The sequence below is a fragment of the Cheilinus undulatus genome, linkage group 14 (assembly GCF_018320785.1).
Source record: "Cheilinus undulatus linkage group 14, ASM1832078v1, whole genome shotgun sequence".
Classification (NCBI taxonomy): Eukaryota; Metazoa; Chordata; class Actinopteri; order Labriformes; family Labridae; genus Cheilinus; species Cheilinus undulatus.
Window position 1 is genome coordinate 4,428,654 of NC_054878.1, and position 20,254 is coordinate 4,448,907.

General features: G+C 40.6%; 1 protein-coding gene across 1 annotated transcript; it reads right to left on the reverse strand.

Annotated features, from left to right (window-relative positions):
• Positions 1-12,391: 12,391 nt before the first annotated feature.
• LOC121521568 (transcription factor 24-like) lies at positions 12,392-19,371 on the reverse strand. The gene is made up of 4 exons (XM_041805661.1): positions 18,802-19,371; positions 17,839-17,991; positions 14,913-15,077; positions 12,392-13,804 (listed from the first exon to the last, which is right to left on the reverse strand). The coding sequence occupies exons 1-4, from the start codon at positions 18,967-18,969 to the stop codon at positions 13,667-13,669; spliced, it is 624 nt and encodes a 207-aa protein (XP_041661595.1). The 5' UTR covers positions 18,970-19,371; the 3' UTR covers positions 12,392-13,666.
• Positions 19,372-20,254: the final 883 nt, after the last annotated feature.

Consider the following 20,254-nt stretch of genomic DNA (forward strand, 5'->3'; position numbering starts at 1 on the left):
CATATCTGCAAAAAACTGGGTCTAAAATTGAAATTGAAAAGACTGTAATATCATCAAAAGATTCAGAGAATCTGGAGAAATCTCTGAGAAAGAGTGAAGGCACTGCGTTCCAGAAATCATTGTTAACACAGTTGGCCGTACCATCCAAAAATCACAGCTAAAGCTTTTTCATGCAACGAAGTCATATATGAACAAGATCAAGAAATGCAGACTTGTTCTCTGGGCTGAGGCAAAATGGAAAACTGTTCTGTGGACACATAGATCAAAATTTGAAATTCTTTTTGGAAACCATGGATGCACTGTCCTACAGACTAAAGAGGAGAAAGACCATCCAGCTTTTTACTAGTGCACAGATCAGAATCCTGCATCTCTGATGGTATGGGGTTGCATTAGTGCCTATGGCGTGGTCAGCTTACACATCTGGAGAGGAACTATCAATGCTGAAAAGTAGAGAGAGGTTTTAGAGCAACATGCTCCCATCCAGACAACGTCTCTTTCAGGGAAGGCCTTGACTATTTGAGCAAGACAATGCTAAACCACATACCACATCCATCACAACAGCATGGCTTCACAGGAGAAGAGTCCAGGTGTTGAACTGGCCTGCTCAGTAGTCCAGACCTCTCACCAGTAAAAACATTTGGACTATCATGAAAGGAAAAATCCAGCAAAGAAGAACCAGAACTGTTGAGCAGCTAGAATCCTACATAGGACAAGAATGCACTGTTCATTTTGACAGCTATTTTTAATTTTAGTCTGAGTCTTTTGATCACGTCTTTTAGTTTAAGTTGACAAAAACTCAACGCATTTAAGTCTAGTTGCAGTTCATAAAAAGTCCTCACATTTTAGTCTTTACTTTTAGTCCAAGCATTTATTTTCTTGCCTAAATCTGGTACCAAATCATGGTAGTGTGTTCTCTGCACTCTGCTAAACCTGGGGTCCCTGCTTTCTACAGCTGAGAGGCAGAAGAGATACAGATTTATTGCATTTTGACAGATTTACCCACAGTGAAGAAATATCATGGATTGTGAATGTCAGACAAAAACTAAATTACATTTTAGTCTAGTTTTAGTCATCCTGACAAAAACTAAATTTACTTTTAGTCAGTTTTAGTCATCACAGATCTATTATTGTTAGTTTTAGTCTAGTTTTTGTCATGGAAAAAAGGCTGACGATAGTTTTGGTCAGAGTTTTAGTCGACGAAATTAACACCACAAGAATGGGACAAAATTCCTCTCCCAAAACTCCAGCATCTGGTCTCCTCAATTCACATTTACAGACTGTTGTTAAAAGAAGAGGGGATGCTACATGGTAAACATGTCTCTGTCCCTACTTTTTTGAGATGAGCATCAAATTCAAAATGAGCTCAAATTTACATCTGATATGCTGTTTATGTTCTACTGTGAATAAGATATGGGTTTATAAGATTTAACTATCATTGACTTCTGTTTTTATCTATACTTCACACCATGTCCCAACTTTATTGGAGTTTAATTTCCGATAATAATTATAATTTATTATTAATTAAATTGCCATTAAAAACAGGTCCACTCAACTTGCAGACAAAATATATCCCTGGCTGTACATAAAAAGTAGCCCATTCTCCACAGGTGAACTGTGGACCTGATAACCCTGGAATTAACTAATCCCATTCACATTCCCACACCACTGACAGCGGTGGCAGCAATGTGGGATTAAATGTCTTGCTCAAGGACACATCAGCATGTGACTGTCAGGACTGGGGATCAAACCCCCAAACCTCAGTGAGAGATGTTGGACTGTAGCTGTTTCTCAAAGCCAAGGAGGGGTCCTCTTTTTGAAGGATACTATGTCATCGACTGCCGTTGGAGGACTGTTCCAATCTGAAGGATCCTCAGGATTTTTCCAAGGCCTGAGTCCTTCAAACGGAGAATTTCCAAGGATGCACGTGTTTCCTCCGCTTGCAGGAATTACCCACAAAATAATTACATTAAATGATTACATGATCATATTATTATACAGTGCTTAACAAATGTATTAGACCACCTGTCATATTTGTCTCAGAGACCATCCAACATCATGAAGTGCTTTAATGCAGACTCTTTCATTTCCAGTGAGCTCTCCACGTTTTACCATTTTGAACAGGAATGAGGAATTTCAAACTGAATTCACCCAAATTTGAGCCGGCTTACTGGGCTTCTCTGAGAAGTCAGAAATGAATCAAGCATAACATTCAACCACTAAAACTCATTTTTCTCCTCAGGAATGACAGTAAATAACTATAATTTGACATTAATCAAGAAATATTAATGTGCTTTACTATTTTTTCAGTTTTTTTGTAAATCAGTAAATTTGAAAATTCATGGATAACAATAATAATTCTATTTTAGCATTAAAAATATCATTTGGGTTAAAGAGATTCTACATAGTGGTGTATTAACGATTGCAGAAACATAAAAAATGATTTTGGTAATTACCAGTGCTGTTAATTTAGGGCAGCTGTGGCATAAACCTTACGTTGATTAGGGTTAGGGTGGTCTAATAAATTTGTTAAGCACCGTATATATTATTAATTAACGATGATGTGATGGCTTATTAGAGGGTGCATTGTAGAACTTGTGAAAGTTATTGATAGTAAACCTCCCATTATGATTTCTGCCGCCGCCGTGTATATGGGCATGACTCTTCCTATGACGTAACTACGCACACTCACGAGCCTGTTCCAAATGTGTGTTGAAGAGTTGCCAGGGAGGACTCTGGCCTCGCCTCCGAGGGTCCTGACTCGGGAGGATCCTTCCCACAGAGGAAGGATCCTGGACTTTGAGAAACAGCTGGTAGCAACTGAGCCGTAGTCACTAATAATTGTCAGAGAAATGACCCAGGCCACTCCTGGGAAGGTTCACCACTGTTCCAAGTTTTCTCCATTTGTGGATAATGACTCTCACTGTGAAGTCCCAAAGCCTTAGAGATGTCTTTGTCAAAACTTCCACACTGATAGATGTCAGTAACTTTGATCCTCATCTGCTCTTGAATTTCTTCAGATGGTGCCATGTGTTGCCTTGTCAGACATTTTCTGTTTAAGGGGTTTCTGGTTAATCACAGTTAACTCGTGATTTAACAAGTGGGGGAATACCTTTTTCACATATGACCAGGTAGGTTTGACAGCTTTTTCCTTAATAAGTGAAATCATCATTTAAAATCTGCTTTTTGTATTAACTTGGGTTATATTTGTCCAAAATTTAAATTTGTTGATGGTCTGAAACATTTAAGAGTGATAAATATGTAAAAACAAAAGGAATCAGGAAGAGGCAAACACTTTTTCTCAGCACTGTAAAGTTTAGCCTCTCTTATGAGGAGCTTCTTCAGAGGCTTCTAGAAGAGCCCTGACCTTGATGAACGAGCACCTGCAGACATAAAGAGGCCAAAAATAAAATATTGATTGAAAAAGATAAGAAACTATGAAAGCTTTGGCTAAAGCTGCAAACAGATGAGTGTAGATAACTCCAACTCTCCGCCATGATTGGATGTCTCAACAACACCAACAACAAATTTTAAAATGTTTCCCAATTCAACCTGGCCTTGAATCTTCCTTCTTTTTCTATTTTTCTCTTCCACATTCCTTCTCTCCAACCTTCCTTTTCATCCTTCTCTCCTCCTCTGCATCATCCTCTCCCTCCGCTGCTGCACAGTTCCAGCCATGGACCGGCCAAAGCAGGGGGGAGTGTGGCCTCAGAGCTCCATAAATCCAGCCTGTAATCAGAATGTTCTGGCCATAATGAGGAGGAGATAGTGAAAAATATTTTAGTATCTCCTGACATGAAGGGATGAGGAGGCAGACAGCGAGGATACAAGCTTTCTGAAAGCTGCTCCAGTGGTTAGATAGCTGTCTTTACATGGAAGCAGAGGCAGCAGGACCAGGCTCTGCAAGTTGCTCTGAGCAGCACGGCTGCAGGTCTGAGCATGGATAAGAGGATCCTGATCCCCCTGGAGTCAGACTCATACGCCTCACTCTCGTCCTGTTCAGTCTTTTCTTTCCTAACTTCCCTCATTCCCACTAACCAAACTGTTTGTTTTCCTCTTTCCTACCGTAACCTCTGCCTTACTCAGACCCAGCAGCTCCAGTCCCAAATTAGTCATCGCTACACAGGGGAAACAGGGGGCAGCAGACCCCCCCGACAGATTTATAGAGATAGCCTTGAACGCTGGGCTGTTGCTGGTGGAGCTGAGCCCATCTTGTTCAAGGAGGAGATGATTTGAGTTAGTCTGAGCTCTCCTCTTCATCTCTCCACCCTCTGAACATTTCTCCATGAGTTATTGGAGGGGCTTTCAGAGCTGAGCTATTACAGAGTCATCAGACAGCAACGAGATATGATAGCAAGTGAGTTAGGGGATGAGAAAGTAACACTGAGGAAAGGAGAGTGCTGAAAACATTTGATATCTAAACTTAGTGTCCACATCGGTTTGATTTTAACGTCTGTTCCTCACAGTTTTACATGAATTAACATACCGGTATGTTTCTGTTGGTTTGTTGGGCTCGTCTTCTGCCTGTTGGGTGATTTAATGACGATGCAAGTAGAAACGAACATCAGATTATTTTGATATTGGTTGATCAGTCTACTTAGCTCTGCAGTGTACTGAGACCTCCTATAGGTGGCAGCATAACCTGGTTAAAGGAGCACAAAGGTCATCCTTATTCAGTCAACAACAGCCTTTTACTTCCTTTGTTCAACAGAGCAGAAAATAAACCTCTAAAGGAGCAATGCAACAGGTTTTCTACAGTAAGGACAACTAAATGAGACGATTTATTCATTATGTACGTATATTTCCTGGAATTGTTATTGACTATAAATAATTGTCTAATCCTAATCAACCGGTTAAACAGTGCTTATGGTCTAATACGGTCTCAAGGCACACCATATTCATGTCCTTGCAAAATAGCCTCTTTTACTTGCGTTGCAACGTGTCCCAGCTGTATGCAATGTGAGCAAGCTCCAGCTAGAGTGGGCCAGAGTTTCCTTTTGTAGGATCCTGACAGTCTGAGTGACGGAGTGCAGTGCAGCTCAATGGTGCAAGGTTTATTGCCAGTCACCCTGTTCCTGTTTTTCTCTCTGTTGTTCACTCTGAGATTGACAAGTAACAAGAAAAGAGGATGACAAAGCACCAGGAGTATCCCACCAGAGGATATTTACTCATATTCCTCCACTTTTTTCCCCCTTGAAACTTATAAGCTTGTTTTACAGGGTGGAGATTTTCATTCATGGATATTCTCTATTCCCATTTATGAAATAGTCTGAATTGTGCTAGAATGGAGACAAAACTATGTGGCTCACAATCGTTAGAGGCTAGTCAATGCAAGGTGTCACACTTCTGATTCTCCACTTCCTAAGTAAAAGCATGAGATATCGTATTTTTACATGGAAATTAGTCAATCTACAGGGAAGAGAACTGCATATTTCACAGATAACAGACATTGAGCATGCAATGTTGCATGATGCAATGCACTGCAGACGCTTAAATGGAGTAAGGATATTGGTTATAGCAGTGTTACTCAACTCTTCTCAACCAAAGAGCCAAACTGTTGAAAAATACCTTTGAAAGAGCCACAATCTAAGTGATGAAAAATGCCAAAAAGGGTTAAAGTGGCAATGAAAATAAGTTAAAGGTAGCAAAAATGGTCAAAAAGCTGCAAAAAAGTGTCAAAAATGGGTGAAAAGTGGCATAATGGGAAGAAAGTGGAAAAAGTTGGTAAGAAGTGACAAAAGATAAGTTGCAGGTGGCAATAATGGTCAAAGCAGAAAACAAAAAGCAAAAATGAGTTAAAAGTGACTAAAATGGGCAAAAAGCAGCAAAAAGTGGTAAAAATTGGTAAAATTGGTATAAAATGGCAAAAAAAAATGTTGAAAAATGGCAAAAATGGGGAGAAAGTGGCAAAAAAATGGGCAAAATGTGACAAAAATGAGTTACAGGTGGCAAAAACAAGTAAAAGGGGGCAAAATTGGCATAAAATGGGTATAAAGGAGCAAAACAGGTAAAAAAATGGGGATTAAGTGGCAAAAATGGGTGACAAGAGACAAAAAATGAGTTAAAGATAGAAAAAAGTTTATAAAAGCAGAAAACACACAGCAAAAATGAGTAAAAAGTAACTAAAATGGGCAAAAAGCAGGAAAAAGTAGTTAAAATGGGTTTAAAGGAGCAAAATTGGTGTAAAATGGCAAAAACAAAAAAAGCAGAAAAGGTGGCAAAAATAGGTGAGAAGTGACAAAAACAAGTAACAGATGGCAAAAATGAGTGAAAAGGGGCAAAATTGGCAAGAAGTTGTAAAATGAGTATTAAGGGGCAAAATGGGTAAAGATAGGTAAAAATGGGTCAAAAATGGCAATAAAAAGGGAACAAGTGAAAAAAATGAGATAAAGGTAGAAAAAAAATGCTCAAAAAGCAGAAAACACAAAGCAAAAATGAATAGTAAGTGACTAAAATGGGCAAAAAGCAGCAAAAAGTAGTAAAAATGGGTTTAAAGGAGCAAAGTTGGTGTAAAATGGCAACAAAATGGAAAAGGTGGCAAAAATAGGTGAGAAGTGACAAACAAACGAGTTACAGATGGCAAAAATGAGTGTATGGGGCAAAATGGGTAAAGCTAGGCAACAGTGGGTGAAAAATGGCAAAAAAATGGGTGAGAAGTGAAAAAAATGAGTTAAAGGTAGAAAAAATCGTCAAAAAGCAGAAAAAAAACTCAAAGCAAAAATGAATAATAAGTGACTAGAATGGGCAAAAAGCAGCAAAAAGTGGTAAAAATGGGTATAAATGGGCAAAATGGGTATAACATGTCAAAAACTAACAAAAAATAGAAAAAATGGGGAGAAAGTGGCAAAAATAAGTGAGAAGTGACAAGAAATGACTTAAAGGTAGAAAAAATGGTCAAAAAGCAGAAAACAGCAAAAATGAGTAAAAAATGACTAAAATGGGCAAAACGCAGCAAAAAGTGTCAAAATGGGTGAAAAGTGGCTAAAATGTGGAGAAAGTGGCAAGAATGGTTTAAAAGTGACCAAAAAAGAGTTACAGATGGCAAAAATGAGTGAAAAGTGTCAAAATTGGCACAAAATGGCACAAAACTGGGTGTAAAGTGATTAAAATGGGAAAGAAGTGGCTAAACTAGGTGGGATGTGACTAAACTGGGAAAAAACTGCAAAAATTTGCAAAAAATGGGAAAAAGTGGCATTTAATCGCAAAAGGCAGCTTAAATTGGTAAAAAGCAGCAAAAATTGATTTAAGTTGCAAAAAATGGAAATAAGGGGCAAGATTGCAAATAAGGGCAATGGAAATATAGAGACAGATAATATGGGTGACAATTAAGTTTGACAGTTAAAGCCTACTGTATAAGGGTGGGAACCAAACTGATCAATGTGACCTGTAACGAATCATTTCTGAGGTCAAAGTTTACCTTTGTTTTTTTTTTTTTTGTTTTTTGTTTTGTTTTTTAAAGATTTGTTTTTTGGGCCTTTTCATGCCTTCATCGGATAGTGGAGGACAGTAACCTTGCAAAACAGATGGATACGCCCCTTTCCTTGTTTTTCACCGATGAATCCATCTTGTTAAGCTCCCATCGGAACCGTTTGGGCTCGGTTAGAAAGTGACAGGACCAATCAGTGACGAGGGGCAGTACTTTCAGGCGCAGCAGAGTCACTACGTAAACAAGCAGCAGCAAGAGCTGGTGCAGTTATGGAGGAAGAGATTAGCATCGATGCTGCTAAAGCGCCAGTTTTATCAGAACTTGATGACATTTCTTCATTAAAAGAAGAACAAAGAACAGCAGTGAGTCGTTTTCTTTTCAAAATGACAAAAGTCGAGTACTGACATGTCTGTAGTCACCATGTTTCGCGTTATTCCTCACTAGCAGCGCATGCGGAGCTCGATAGCAGCTATGTCACGTGTTTTGTTGCTCTTATTGGCCCGTAGAGATGCAATAGACAGAACGTCCATCCAATCACACTCTGAGATTTTCGCAAAGCCTCTGCCTTTTCTCAAACGTTTCCTATTGAAGCTTTACCAGATGGATGTGTGAAAAACATCCATCTGCCGTGTCAAGTTAGGAGGACAGTGGATAGACTCGTAAACAGGGCCAAGAGCAGGGGAGAGACATGTGGTAAAGGGCCCCAGGCCAGACCCGAACCCAGGCCGCCCACACACATGGTGCGCGCCCCAACTACTCGACCACTGGCGCGCCCCAAACGTTTCCCTTTTTTAAGGTTTTCTGGGGGAATAATATTTCAAAGACATAAAAGAGCCACAAATCATCCCAAAAGAGCCACATGTGGCTCTAGAGCCACACGTTGAGTATCATTGGGTTATAGTATCTTTAGTTGCTGCATGGTTGTAGTAATGATGTATAGTTAGATGAATTCCCACCGCACACCTAGACTTACCTCAGTGCACCAGTGTGCCATTTTAGAACCACTGGTCAAATACAAAATAATATGTTTCAGAACATTTTATAAATTATGCTGCTGTTTGTTGAAGTTTTTTCATTGAAACCTAATTTTGTTATTTGTTAATTTTATATTTGACTTTTGTTTGTAAATAATTTCTTTGCCATATAGGGGACACAATATCCTACTTGGAGCTCAGAGCCTCAGCAGAGTAGGTATGATGTGTGACGGTAGTGTATCAGGGAGAAATTTGTGTTTGATCTGAATTTTTACTAAAACTGTGACATCATTGTCAGATCAATAATCCTCCTTTTTCTCACACAGCATCCCTAAATACACCAAAGACCTCCATATGAGGTTAATTTTAGACAAAATTAACAAAGAATTTTAATAAAACCAAGACCATAAAATTTATAATCTATCATTTAAAGATGAAAATCTTAAACATGGACCCATTGTGTCCCCCTTTTGACCTCTGAGAGTCCCTGGAGTCCACTTTTAGATCAACTCTAATAAACCTAAAATAAGTAAGATAAATCACAGCTTGGAACAGCAAAAATGACAGAGAAGCAGAATCTCCAAGATTTGGATATTTCTGTGGATATTTCTAGCTGCTCCTGAAGGCTTTGAGCAGTCGTTTGTCCTTTTGCACAGCCAGAGAAAAGTCCCTTTAAGACGAGTAACAGAGGTGGTCTTTACCTGTATCAGGCAGGCATTCACTCACTGCAAGTCTTTCATTTTCTGGTGTGTCTGATGGCCCACAAATGCACCTTTGAGGACAATACTTATTTTGTGGGGTTATCTAAATATATATACAAAGAAGAGAGGAGTAATGTCAGTATACGGGACAAGGAGTGTCAGGCTTGGGGCAAATTAAGCTAGATGATAGGATGTCCTTCTGCACCTCCACCGCTGCCTGTATGGCTGGCTGCAGGGTCATCAGCCGGGGACCACCACTCACTGATGTATTGTCACTTGTCCCTGAACATGTCATGGTGGCGGGGCAGTGAACAGGGACGCTCCCTGCAGCCAGCCCTCTTCAGGAGTTTGCAGCGCCCCATGCCTTGTCCTGTCTCTTTAGCCAGAGCCAAAAGCTTGCCCTTTCTGCCTCTTCTGCCACCTCCCTCATTGCCGTGCTCAGAGCTCGCCCACATAGCCAAAGATCTCTGAACATGTTGAGCCCCTACAAAGCCTCGTGCTCCCTGCACTCTGCGCCCAGGTCAGCATATTTCAGCCCTTTCTTTTCATGTGCTGCCTCACATCCTTTACATTCTCCTGATAGTCTTTTATCTACATGACAATAATGTAACATAAATTCCCCTTTTTTGTTAGCTAACAAGCTTTTATCCTGTTGCTTTTAACTCTGGTTCCAAAGATAGTTTAATATTTTTAACTAATGGGACTTTTTGGTATCTCACCACGGCTTCTTTAAGAGGAGGAGGATGACTGACCTGCAGAGATTTCCTCAAACCAACAGTCAAAGCTGCTGTATTTGACCTTGTTTGATTCAGTATGCTGATGTGTCTGATACTTATCAGCTGGCAGTTCAGTTAGCTTGAATAATTACACCACAGCACAGACATCAGGGTATTAACAAGGTGATAAGATGTATTGATTTTATATGCCGATCATGCAAAGATTGATCAGTAGCAGATCAATCAGGGTATAGCTAGTGGAACATTTGAACTCTCTTAAGCAGATTGTTTTTTTTTTTTTTTTTTTAAGATTTATTTTTGTGCCTTTTCACGCCTTCATTAGATAGAGGAAGGACAGTGGATAGACTCGGAAATAGGAAAGAGAGTGGGGAGAGACATGCCGTAACCCGGGCCAACCGCGTAAATGGGTAGCGCCTTGAACCACATGACCATCTGCGCGCCCTCTTATGCAGATTTTTTAAATCATTTTCAGTCTGAAACAAAAACGATAACTAAAACAGTGCCAATTGTGACCTCGGCTAAAAGTTCTTTCCCTTTTTTTTTACATTTTTTTTTTTTTACATTTTTACTTGTGAGTTTTCACATAAACTCACAAGTTCAGTGGATGCAAGAACTGTGAAGGTGATGTGACAGAAGGGTAACCTGACAGGTTCACACATCCATCTGGTAAACCTCTCATAACCAGTGTTTGGGAAAGGGCAGAGGCTTTGAAAAAAACTTGGAGGGTGATTGGATGAACGATGTGTCCGTCACATCTCTACAGGCCAGTCAGAGCAACAACACGTGACATAACCAGCACCGACGAATAAACTCCATAGAGAACAGCATAACGCAAACCATGGTGACTGCAGGCATGTCAGTACACGACTTTTGTCGTTTTTGAAAAGAAAACAACTCACTGCTGTTCTTTGTTCTTCTTTTAATGAAGAAATGTCAAGCTCTGATAAAACATCCATGCCAATCTCTTCCACCATAAATGCCCTGGCGTCTTGTTGCTGCTTGTTTACGTCACGACTCCGCTGTACCTGAAAGTACTGCCCCTCGTCGCTGATTGGTCCTGCCACTTTCAAACAGTTCAGATGGGAGCTTTGCAAGATGGATTCGCCAGTGAGAAACACGGAAACAGGCATATCCATCTGCTTTGCAAGGTTAAACCTGTGCAGCATGCTAATTGTTTGTCCAAGTGAGCTAAAGTCCATTTCAGACCTGTCTTGGCAGCGACAGAAGGATTTTCATTTTGGCTTACATGTAAACGAGTCAGGGAGCGGAGTCATGTTTTAGGCCAGAATCATGAAGTATGAAGTATATAGAGTTTCTGACTGACCACTGTCTTCCATGGTACAAAAAGAAGAACAGTGCCTTCAGTAGCAAAATGATCTTCATGCATGACAATGCACCATCTCATGCTGCATAGAATCTCTCTGTGTCATTGGCTGCTATTGGCATAAAGGGAGAGAAACTCATGGTGTGGCCCCCATCCTCCCCTGACCTCAACCCTACTGAGAACCTTTGGAGCATCCTCAAGCTAAAGATCTATGAGGGTGGGAGGCAGTTCACATCAAAACAGCAGCTCTGGGAGGATATTCTGACATCCTGCAAAGAAATGACCATTTTCAGTTATTTACAACCTATGAAATGTTTTGAAACTCTGTTGTGCATAACAATTTTGAACGCGGTGTACATACCATTCGGCCATACTAGTTCCAGTGAGTTCTCGAGTAAATCCAAACAGTCCACTAAACTCAACAAACAGTAAGAATTCTCAACAGTTTCTTTATTCTGAGTCATTTCAGATCAAATACCCAAAGATTACAGCATTGTTCAAGGATGTTTATGGGGAATATGAATGAAGAGACATGTAATAACAGCATGATTATGGACTCTGCCTCTTAGATGTGTGTCAAACATGAAGTTCACCACAGTTGTTGCTGCTGCAGATGTTTTTATCAGAGTGAAAGGTTAAATTCTGTGGCAGAGCTGTAATGAGATCTAACAACCATTACTGCAGAGATACAGCACGATCAGACAGCAGCTGTGTTCCTCAAACATTCCCTCCCTCACTGCCCATCTGTCCGTCCATCCTCTCACTCCCATCACAATCACAGCGAGGTTCACTGAGGTGGTTCTCAACTGGTGGGTCTGGACCCCAGACAGCTGTTTTCAGTGGGCTGCAAATGTGTGACTGGAATGAAAACTGGCAAAGTCTATGATGCATGGAAGCCTTTTGCAGCAGTGTTAATTTTGGCAGCTATTTTTAATTTCAGTCTTAGTCTTTGGACAAAATGTCTTTTAGTTTTAGTCACGTTTTAGTCATTTCTACCCTTTTTAGTTTTACTCTAGTTTTAGTCGACGAAAACTCAAGACATTTTAGTCTAGTTTTAGTCCATAAAAAGTCCTCACATTTTAGTCTTTACTTTTAGTCCAAGCATTTATTCTCTTGCCTAAATCTGGTACCAAATCATGGTAGTGTGTTCTCTGCACTCTGCTAAACCTGGGGTCCCTGCTTTCTACAGCTGAGAGGCAGAATAGATACAGATGCATTGTTTTTTGATAGATTTACCTACAGTGGAGAAATATCACAGATTCTGAATGCCCGACGAAAACTAAATTACATTTTAGTCTAGTTTTAGTCATTTTGAAAAAAACTAAACTTATTTTTTGTCAGTTTTAGCCATCACAGATCTATATTTGTTGGTTTAAGTCAAGTTTTTGTCATGGAAAAAAGGCTGTCGACAAATAGTTTTAGTCCAAGTTTTAGTCAACGAAATTAACACTGCTCCCTACTGTGGGAACCCTTTTCCTCCCCAGTGCTACACCCCTGATCAGAGCTGTTGCCACAGGTGTATAAAATCAAGCACCCAACCATGCAGACTCCATTTACAAACATTCGTGATCCTAAATGGGTCGTTCTGAAGAGCTAAGTGACTTCAAGCTCGGTACTGTGATGGAAACAACCTTTGCACAAGACTGTTATTATTTTGGCCCCTGCTGTGATTGAGTTTGACACCCCTAGGGTAGAAGAACTTGACTGGCCTGCACAGAGCCCTGACCTCAACACCATCAAGCCTCACTGGGATGAACTGGAACAGAGACTGTGAGCCAGGCCTTCTGGTCCAGCATCAGTGCCTCACCTCATAGATGCTTGACAGAATGGAGAGGCACAAATTCCCACAGAAACACTACAAAGTCTTGTGGAAAGCCTTCTAAGAAAAATGGAGGCTGTTATAGCTGCAAAAGGGACCAACTTCATATTAAAGTACGTGTTTGAATGCAACGTCATTACAGGTCCTGCTGCTGTAATGGTCAGAGCCAAATAATAGTGTATCTAACTAAAACTCCAAAGGTAGGGTGGATTTAAGTGGCCCAGTCATTCTCATGTTCTCTGTATGTGGCTCTCAGTGAAAACTTGTTCAGACTCCCCTGTTTAAGGGTCTTTCCTCTAAAAAAGATGCAGCATTCAGACGACAATGAACAGGTTCAAACATTCAGCTGACTAACGAGGCATCAGTGACAAGGGCTCAGTGATGAAGGCTCAGTGATGAAGGCTCAGTGATGAAGGCTCAGTGATGAAGGCTCAGTGATGAAGCATTTGTTGTGGCCTGAATTAAAGAACCTGAAGGTCATTTTCTGTGCTGACTGTTATGTTTCCCATCGAGTGTTTAAACTTCTGCAGATCTCTAGAAATGAATCAAACTGTGTGTTATTACAGGAAACAGAGTTCTTTTGAAAGTCTCTAATTTTCACCACAAATGTCCACGGCAGGTCTTCAGAGCTGTGCAGAAGAGTTAACAGCAGAGAACAGAGACCGGGCTGAAGGTTTTCCTGTTAACATCACTCCTTTGTTTCCTCTGGGTCGGACGTTTGCTGCCGCGTCCTCTTCCGTCCAGATGGTGTCCTCTGATTGGCTGGGATGTTTGCGAGGAGATCTCCCACGCTGCCACAATAGAGTAGGGACCGCATGGGCCACTTCTGAGGAGAGAGAAAGACCGATGAGTTAGATTCTGATATAAAAGGCTATCAGCTATCTATGTCATGTCTCAGATGTGAGCTTTGTGTGATTTTAATAAATAATAACTTTTTCTTCTTTGAGATTTTAAAGAGAAATAGACATTAAGGAGCAGTGATAGACTTATTTTACATCACTGTGGCTGCAGAGAGACGCTGATGTGGATTAAACTAAATGTGCTGAGAGGAACAATAAAGCATGCGATGATTGATTATGTTGAAAGGGTCCATTCTGATGCCATGGAAGCTTTTTAAAGGATACTCCTTTTCCAGGCCAGTCTAAAATGCAGACCATGTCTTAGACTTGAACTGCGGCTGCATTGTTGAATCTGAGGTAAAATTAAGAGCTGCTCCCTTTCTGCAGAGCTAAATTCATCAGGTGGAGTTTATTTGCTTTGCTACGTACACTAGATAAAAAATACCATAAACTCAAAAAACACATAATAAACAGCATAAAAACACAGAAGGACAGAGAGTACCAGCAGCACTGTGAATGAGTGAACTATATCCTGAAATTTAAATAAAATATGAGTCACAGCATCAAAGTTTCTGTGTGCTCATGTAAAACAAATAAACAAATAGGAGAAAAGCGGCCCAAACTCCAGTTTAAACTCAGTTTTTTAATTATTTCTTAAGAAAAATAGAAAAATATGGTGTAGTTTTTTTAGTTTAAAAAAGAGTTCCTCTCTAAAGGAGTTCATTAAAATGAAGCTGCTGTCATGCCAGGGGTCACCAGTAGAGGGAGCTGTTGGGTAAAACTCTGCACAGAGTGTGCTTCACTAAAAGGTAGTAAATATCAGAAAACTGTGACTGTTTCTGAAGGAAAGAACAAATGAGAGGATCGTTTTTCTGCTTCCGTTAGATGGGTTTTATTTGGTTTCAGTTCAATAGAAACTGTACTGACAGCAGCCCTCAGATTTGTTCTTTTTATCAGAGAAACTCAAACATCCCACCCAGAGCATTTCATTTAGCCCACATAGAGCTGTGTTCAAGGGTAGCAAAGAGGTTTGATGTGCCACCTTAAATAAAAACAATCTTAAATACAACAAGCATGATGTTTAGTTCCCCTCACCTTAACAGGATGCAGGTATCCCCCTGACCTGGCAGCCAAGCTGTGATCGGCCAGCGTCCCTCCCTGGTGCAGCGTCTCCGTCAGGTGAGCGATGTAGTTGGTAGCCAGAACCAGGACGTCCAGTTTAGACAGTTTAGTGTCCGGTGGGACTGAAGGCAGAGCGGCCTGCAGAGAGAGGAGCACTAAGATCAACTCAAATTAAAGTGTGTTGAATATCATGAAATTATGTTTTTAAGGCCAGAGCTTTATTTTCTGCTAATTCCACACATGCATCCTCTGTGTTGATGACACCTTTTGCTGTGCACATCCCCAGAAATAAGCACGACTCAGACACGAGAGGCAGCACACACATCTGATAAACCAAACAGTTCACCAAGTGAGAATGCAAAGTCAGGACTTTAAGCCGAGAGTGTTAGGCTCTTTCTTTTCTCATCAGCTGCTGTAACAACATCAACAAATGTTGTAGATTTCTCCAGTTAACACGGTCACTAATAAGTCCTATACCCCAGGACCAGGACCAGGAGAAGAGGAGTGCAGATGGTGACAGTGTGTTGACCAACAATCAGCAGGCTGATTCAGAGTTGCAGCAGCTGGTCTAAGGCCAGTTTCACAGGCAGAAAAAAATATTAACAGCCAAAATGTCTATCTGACAAATATGCCAGTTACCAAATAAGTAGATATATTGTGTTACCTAGAAGATATGTTGCAAGAATCCTGAATCCACTGAAAAACCCAAAGAACGGGACCTCCAAAGTTGGAACTTATTAATGATATAAATACGTGTGTAGGATCAGTAGCGTTGATGCAAGAGTCCTGGGGCTGAAAATGTGTCAAGCTATTCTTGGGTCTTGAAGTTCAAATTATTCCTTCATGTCACTTTTTATCCCCCTTTCATCACTGTTTCCTCCCATAATGCCCCGCATGTTTCTGCATTAAACCATTTTTTTTTTTTGCCATTTTTAGCCCACTTTTGCTTCTATTTAAACATATTTTTCACTTCTTTAGGCGACTGTGGCTCAGTAGTTAAGAGTTGTTATAGAGTTGAGGGTTTGATCACCAGCTCCTGCAGTCACGTGTCGACGTGTCCTTGGGCAGGACACTCATCCCCAGTTTGCTCCACAGTGGGCGTGGGAGAGTACGAATGGTATCAGCCAATACTGATGGCGATTCCTCCATAGCACCCTCTGCCATCAGTGAGTGAATGTGAGTGAATGGGAAGGTCTGACCTGTGGTGTTAAAGTGCTTTAAGTACTCAGATGACTAGAAAAGTGCTCTAGCCCATTTTACCATTTACTTGAACTCTGTTTTGCCCCCTTTTCAGTTTTTACTGCTTTTCAACAATGTTTCACCATAATAATTCCCATTTTTCATTTGTTAACCCCTAATTTACTGTTTTATCCTATTCTTTGCCTCATTTTGTTACCTTAGACCCAATTTTCCACTCTTTAACCGCATGTGACCACTTATTCCCGACAACTTTTGCTACTTTTAAACCTCTTTTCACAACTTTCGCCACCCATTTTACCCCTTTTAACCCATTGTTGCCACTTTATTCCTTTCTTAACCCTGCTACTTGTCTTGGCCAGGACACTTGTGTAAATAAGATTCTTGATCTCAATAAGGTTCTCCTGGTTAAATAAAAGTTAAAAATTAATTATTTAATAATAAAAAGAAAATGAACCCATGTTTTTGCTTCATCCTATTTTACCTATTTTTGCCACTTTTAGCCCATTTTTGCTCCTAATAACCCATGTTGGCCACCATATTTGCTACTTTTTCATATTTTTTTTGCCTCAGATCTTTCAATCTTGGCCCATTTTTGCCACCCTTTAACCACATTTCACCACTTATTCTTGCCAACTTCTGCCCATTTTAACATATTTTTGCTACTTTTTAACCTCTTTTCACTTTTTAGCCACTCATTTTTACCCATTTATCCTATTTTGCTACTTTTTTACAACTTTTCACGATTTGTAACACCCATTTTTTTCCACTTTTTTCCTTTCTTAACCCATATTTGCTACTTAATCCCATTATTTGCTTCAAATGGCCTACTTTTTCAACTTTTGGCCCATTTTGGGCACTCAGTAACCATTTTCCAACCATTTATTTCCGCAGATTTTTTCCACAGTTATCTGTTTTGACAATTTATTTCAGTGGAGGATGGTACTTGGCTTTTTGTGAGCTGCTAAGTTATGGTAGCCGCTAATGTGCTATTGTGCTAACTTAATGCTAACTACGCTAATATGCTGACTGGGAGCTAATAGCTAAGTGCTAGTGTTTACGTGTTAAACACAGACATATACTGTTCACCATCAGGCTTGGTCTCTACTTGACGGCAGACATGAAGGTTTTATTGCTGTTAAATGGAGGATATTGGTCACATGGCTATTTAAATATTTTTCTAAATGGCCAAAATTCCTGAAGACTGCCACTCAGTTTGTCCAGAGACAGAAAAGTCTAGCAGAAAGTGGTCTGTAAGGAGCCAGGGAGGTGACATGAATGTGTCTGTTTTTTTAATACGCGCACGTGATTTAGTATCTTGCGCGCACATCTTAGTATGTTTATTCACTCGAGATACAAATAAAACGTGCACGAGATACAGAGAAATGCGTGTGCGAGATAATGAGAAATCGCGTGCGCGAGATACCAATAAAAAGCACGTGCAAGATACTAAAACGTGCGCACAATATAGTATCTGGTGCGCGCATATTAAAAATATAAACACGTTCATGTCACCTCCTGGGCTCCGTAGGTCTGAGCTCATCTGACACTAGGATTGATGTTGATATAACGTCAGCCCTGATCTCAGAATAACCATCATAACCACCTCCTAAAGTTCCTCCTGTGAAATTGCTCAGAGTTCCTGACAGCTGGAGAACAGCCACAGCTCATGTTAGAGAAAATGAAAGGTTGTAAAGCGTACCTGCAGACTGTGGAAGGCCTGGCGTAGATTTCGTACGCGGCTTCTTTCTCGTGCTGCGTTTTCTGGTGAGGTCTGACTTCTCAGAGACCGGGGCTGGACGGCAGACCGACATCTGGAGCCAAAGTCTGATCTGGACTCACACACAGTGGGAACCTGAGGTAGAGAAAATATGAAAGAAAGAAAAAAGGCAGTTGAAAGCAGACTCATGGCTCGACTGTTTCAGGATCTGATCTGAGGAAAAACGAGAACGTCTTTAAGAACCTCTGTTTGTTTGTGGATTTAAAAGTGTTTCATAAAGAATCCTTGATGAAAATTCATTTTATTAAATAACAGTTTTATGTGCTATGGCATGTTAAAAGTCACTTAAATCCCCTTAAGACAGCTACATCAGTGGGGCTGGAGCCTATCCCAGCTGTCATTGAGTGAGAGGCGGGGTACACCCTGGACTGGTCACCAGTCAATCACAGGGCTGACACAGAGACAGACAACCAGGTATACTCACACCTACGGCCAATTTAGAGTCACCTATTAATCTAATGAGCATGTCTTTGTTGGTGGAAGGAAGCTGGAGTACCCGGAGAGAACCCACACATGCACAGAAAGGCTCTAACTGGGAAGGGAACTAGGGACCCTCTTGCTGTGAGGCAACAATGCAGGAAAAGCAGGTACAAAAAGACAAATGTACACACTCACTCATCTAAAAACTATTGTATCCAAGTCAGTAGTGCCTGTTCAACAAGAACAACTCTAACCCAGTTAACAGGAGTAAAGTCATTGATATTGTTGGTTGGTATTGTAGATTTAGTGCATCCTGAACCTGTTGAGTTGGTTCAAATAGTTTCAGAAATGAGCAGAGGTATTTCCATTGCCAGGAAGAGTGATTTGAATAGGTACAGCATATCCTCTTTGTCATAGAAACCACAGTAATGCTTTACCCTCAGTTATAAAAATAGGATGACTCACCCTCTTCCTCGGCTCCCGGCTGCTCCGTGACCCCTGCCTGTGTCCGAGCAGGTCTGCTGGACTCCTGGCCGCACGGCTCTGCTGCCTCTGGGCCTCAGCCGTAGGGCTGGAGACTAGCTGGTGGTTTGCTGCCACTGACATTAGACCTTCTAGAGGATTCACCGCCATTGATGTGGTAAAATAGTGTAAAAGATGCTCCTTGCAGATCTTAAATCACGTCTTGAATCTTCTTTCAGTTGCTGGATGAAAAAATGCTGTCCAGTGTTGAAAGTAACATCAGGTTGGAGATTTTGGTACGTACGTTTAAGAGCATGCAAGCTGAGCTCATCTTTCAGTCTAATCTAAAAGGATCTTAGAGGGCTGGTTAAAGGATGAAAGTCTCAATAAAAATCTACCTGGTGGCCTGGTTTTCTCTGGCTGCCCTATTGTACTGGTCTCTGTGCTACTCTGGCTTCCTTTAATGTTAAAAAAAACCCTAAAATCATCGGCTACCTCTCTGTGCATCACCGTCCGTCCAGAGAATTCCTCCCAGTCTGACCTTCTCTCTGCCTCGCTCGCTGCATCTCTCTCTGCTTGTTTCCTTATCGGGTGAGGTAATGTGGAGAACTTCATGTGGTCTTTATCTCCGCCGGGCGGTCATCCTGATCCTCCCTTGGCTCTATGGCTGCCAAGAAGATCAGGCCGGCAGCAGTCGGGCCTGGAGGAGTCTAGTACAGAGATGGGGTCTCAAGCCAGGGCACTGGGGGGCTTGGGAAACTCAGACTCTGCTAACAGCTGGACAAGGACGGGACAGGGAGCTCGGGGCACTGCGACATTGAACAGTGCCAAAGACAGGCGGATCTAAGTTTCAGATCGTTGATGTTATCTTTAAAGGCAAAAAGGAATATATTCTACATGATATTTATTTTGATTTTTGTTTTTCTGAGTCAACAAGTATCATCCAGTCATTAAAGCAAACCCATAAGACTCCATCCAAAATGATGCTACCGTTACCTGAACAGAAACTCACCTGTGAGGATCGAATGAAATCTATCAAAATAGTTCCTAGAGTTTATTATAGAGTTGAAATATCTGATGTTGTGTGATGAATCAACAAAAAATGAAGTTGAACTGGTGACAATAAACAAGAATATGAAAAATCAAAATCCTTAGAAGGTAACTAAGGAGCACTGGTTAACCTTTAACAAGTGTATAACTGACTGTTAGTGGAGTAATAACAAATGTATACTGACTACTAATTAACTAAAAACAAATGTATAACTGACTAATAGTTAACTAATAACAAATGTATACGTGACTGACAGTTAACTAATAACAAATGTATACTGACTGCTAGTTAACTAATAACAAATGTATAAGTGACTGACAGTTAACTAATAACAAATGTATGAGTGACTGATAGTTAACTAATAACAAATGTATAAGTGACTGATAGTTAACTCATAACAAATGT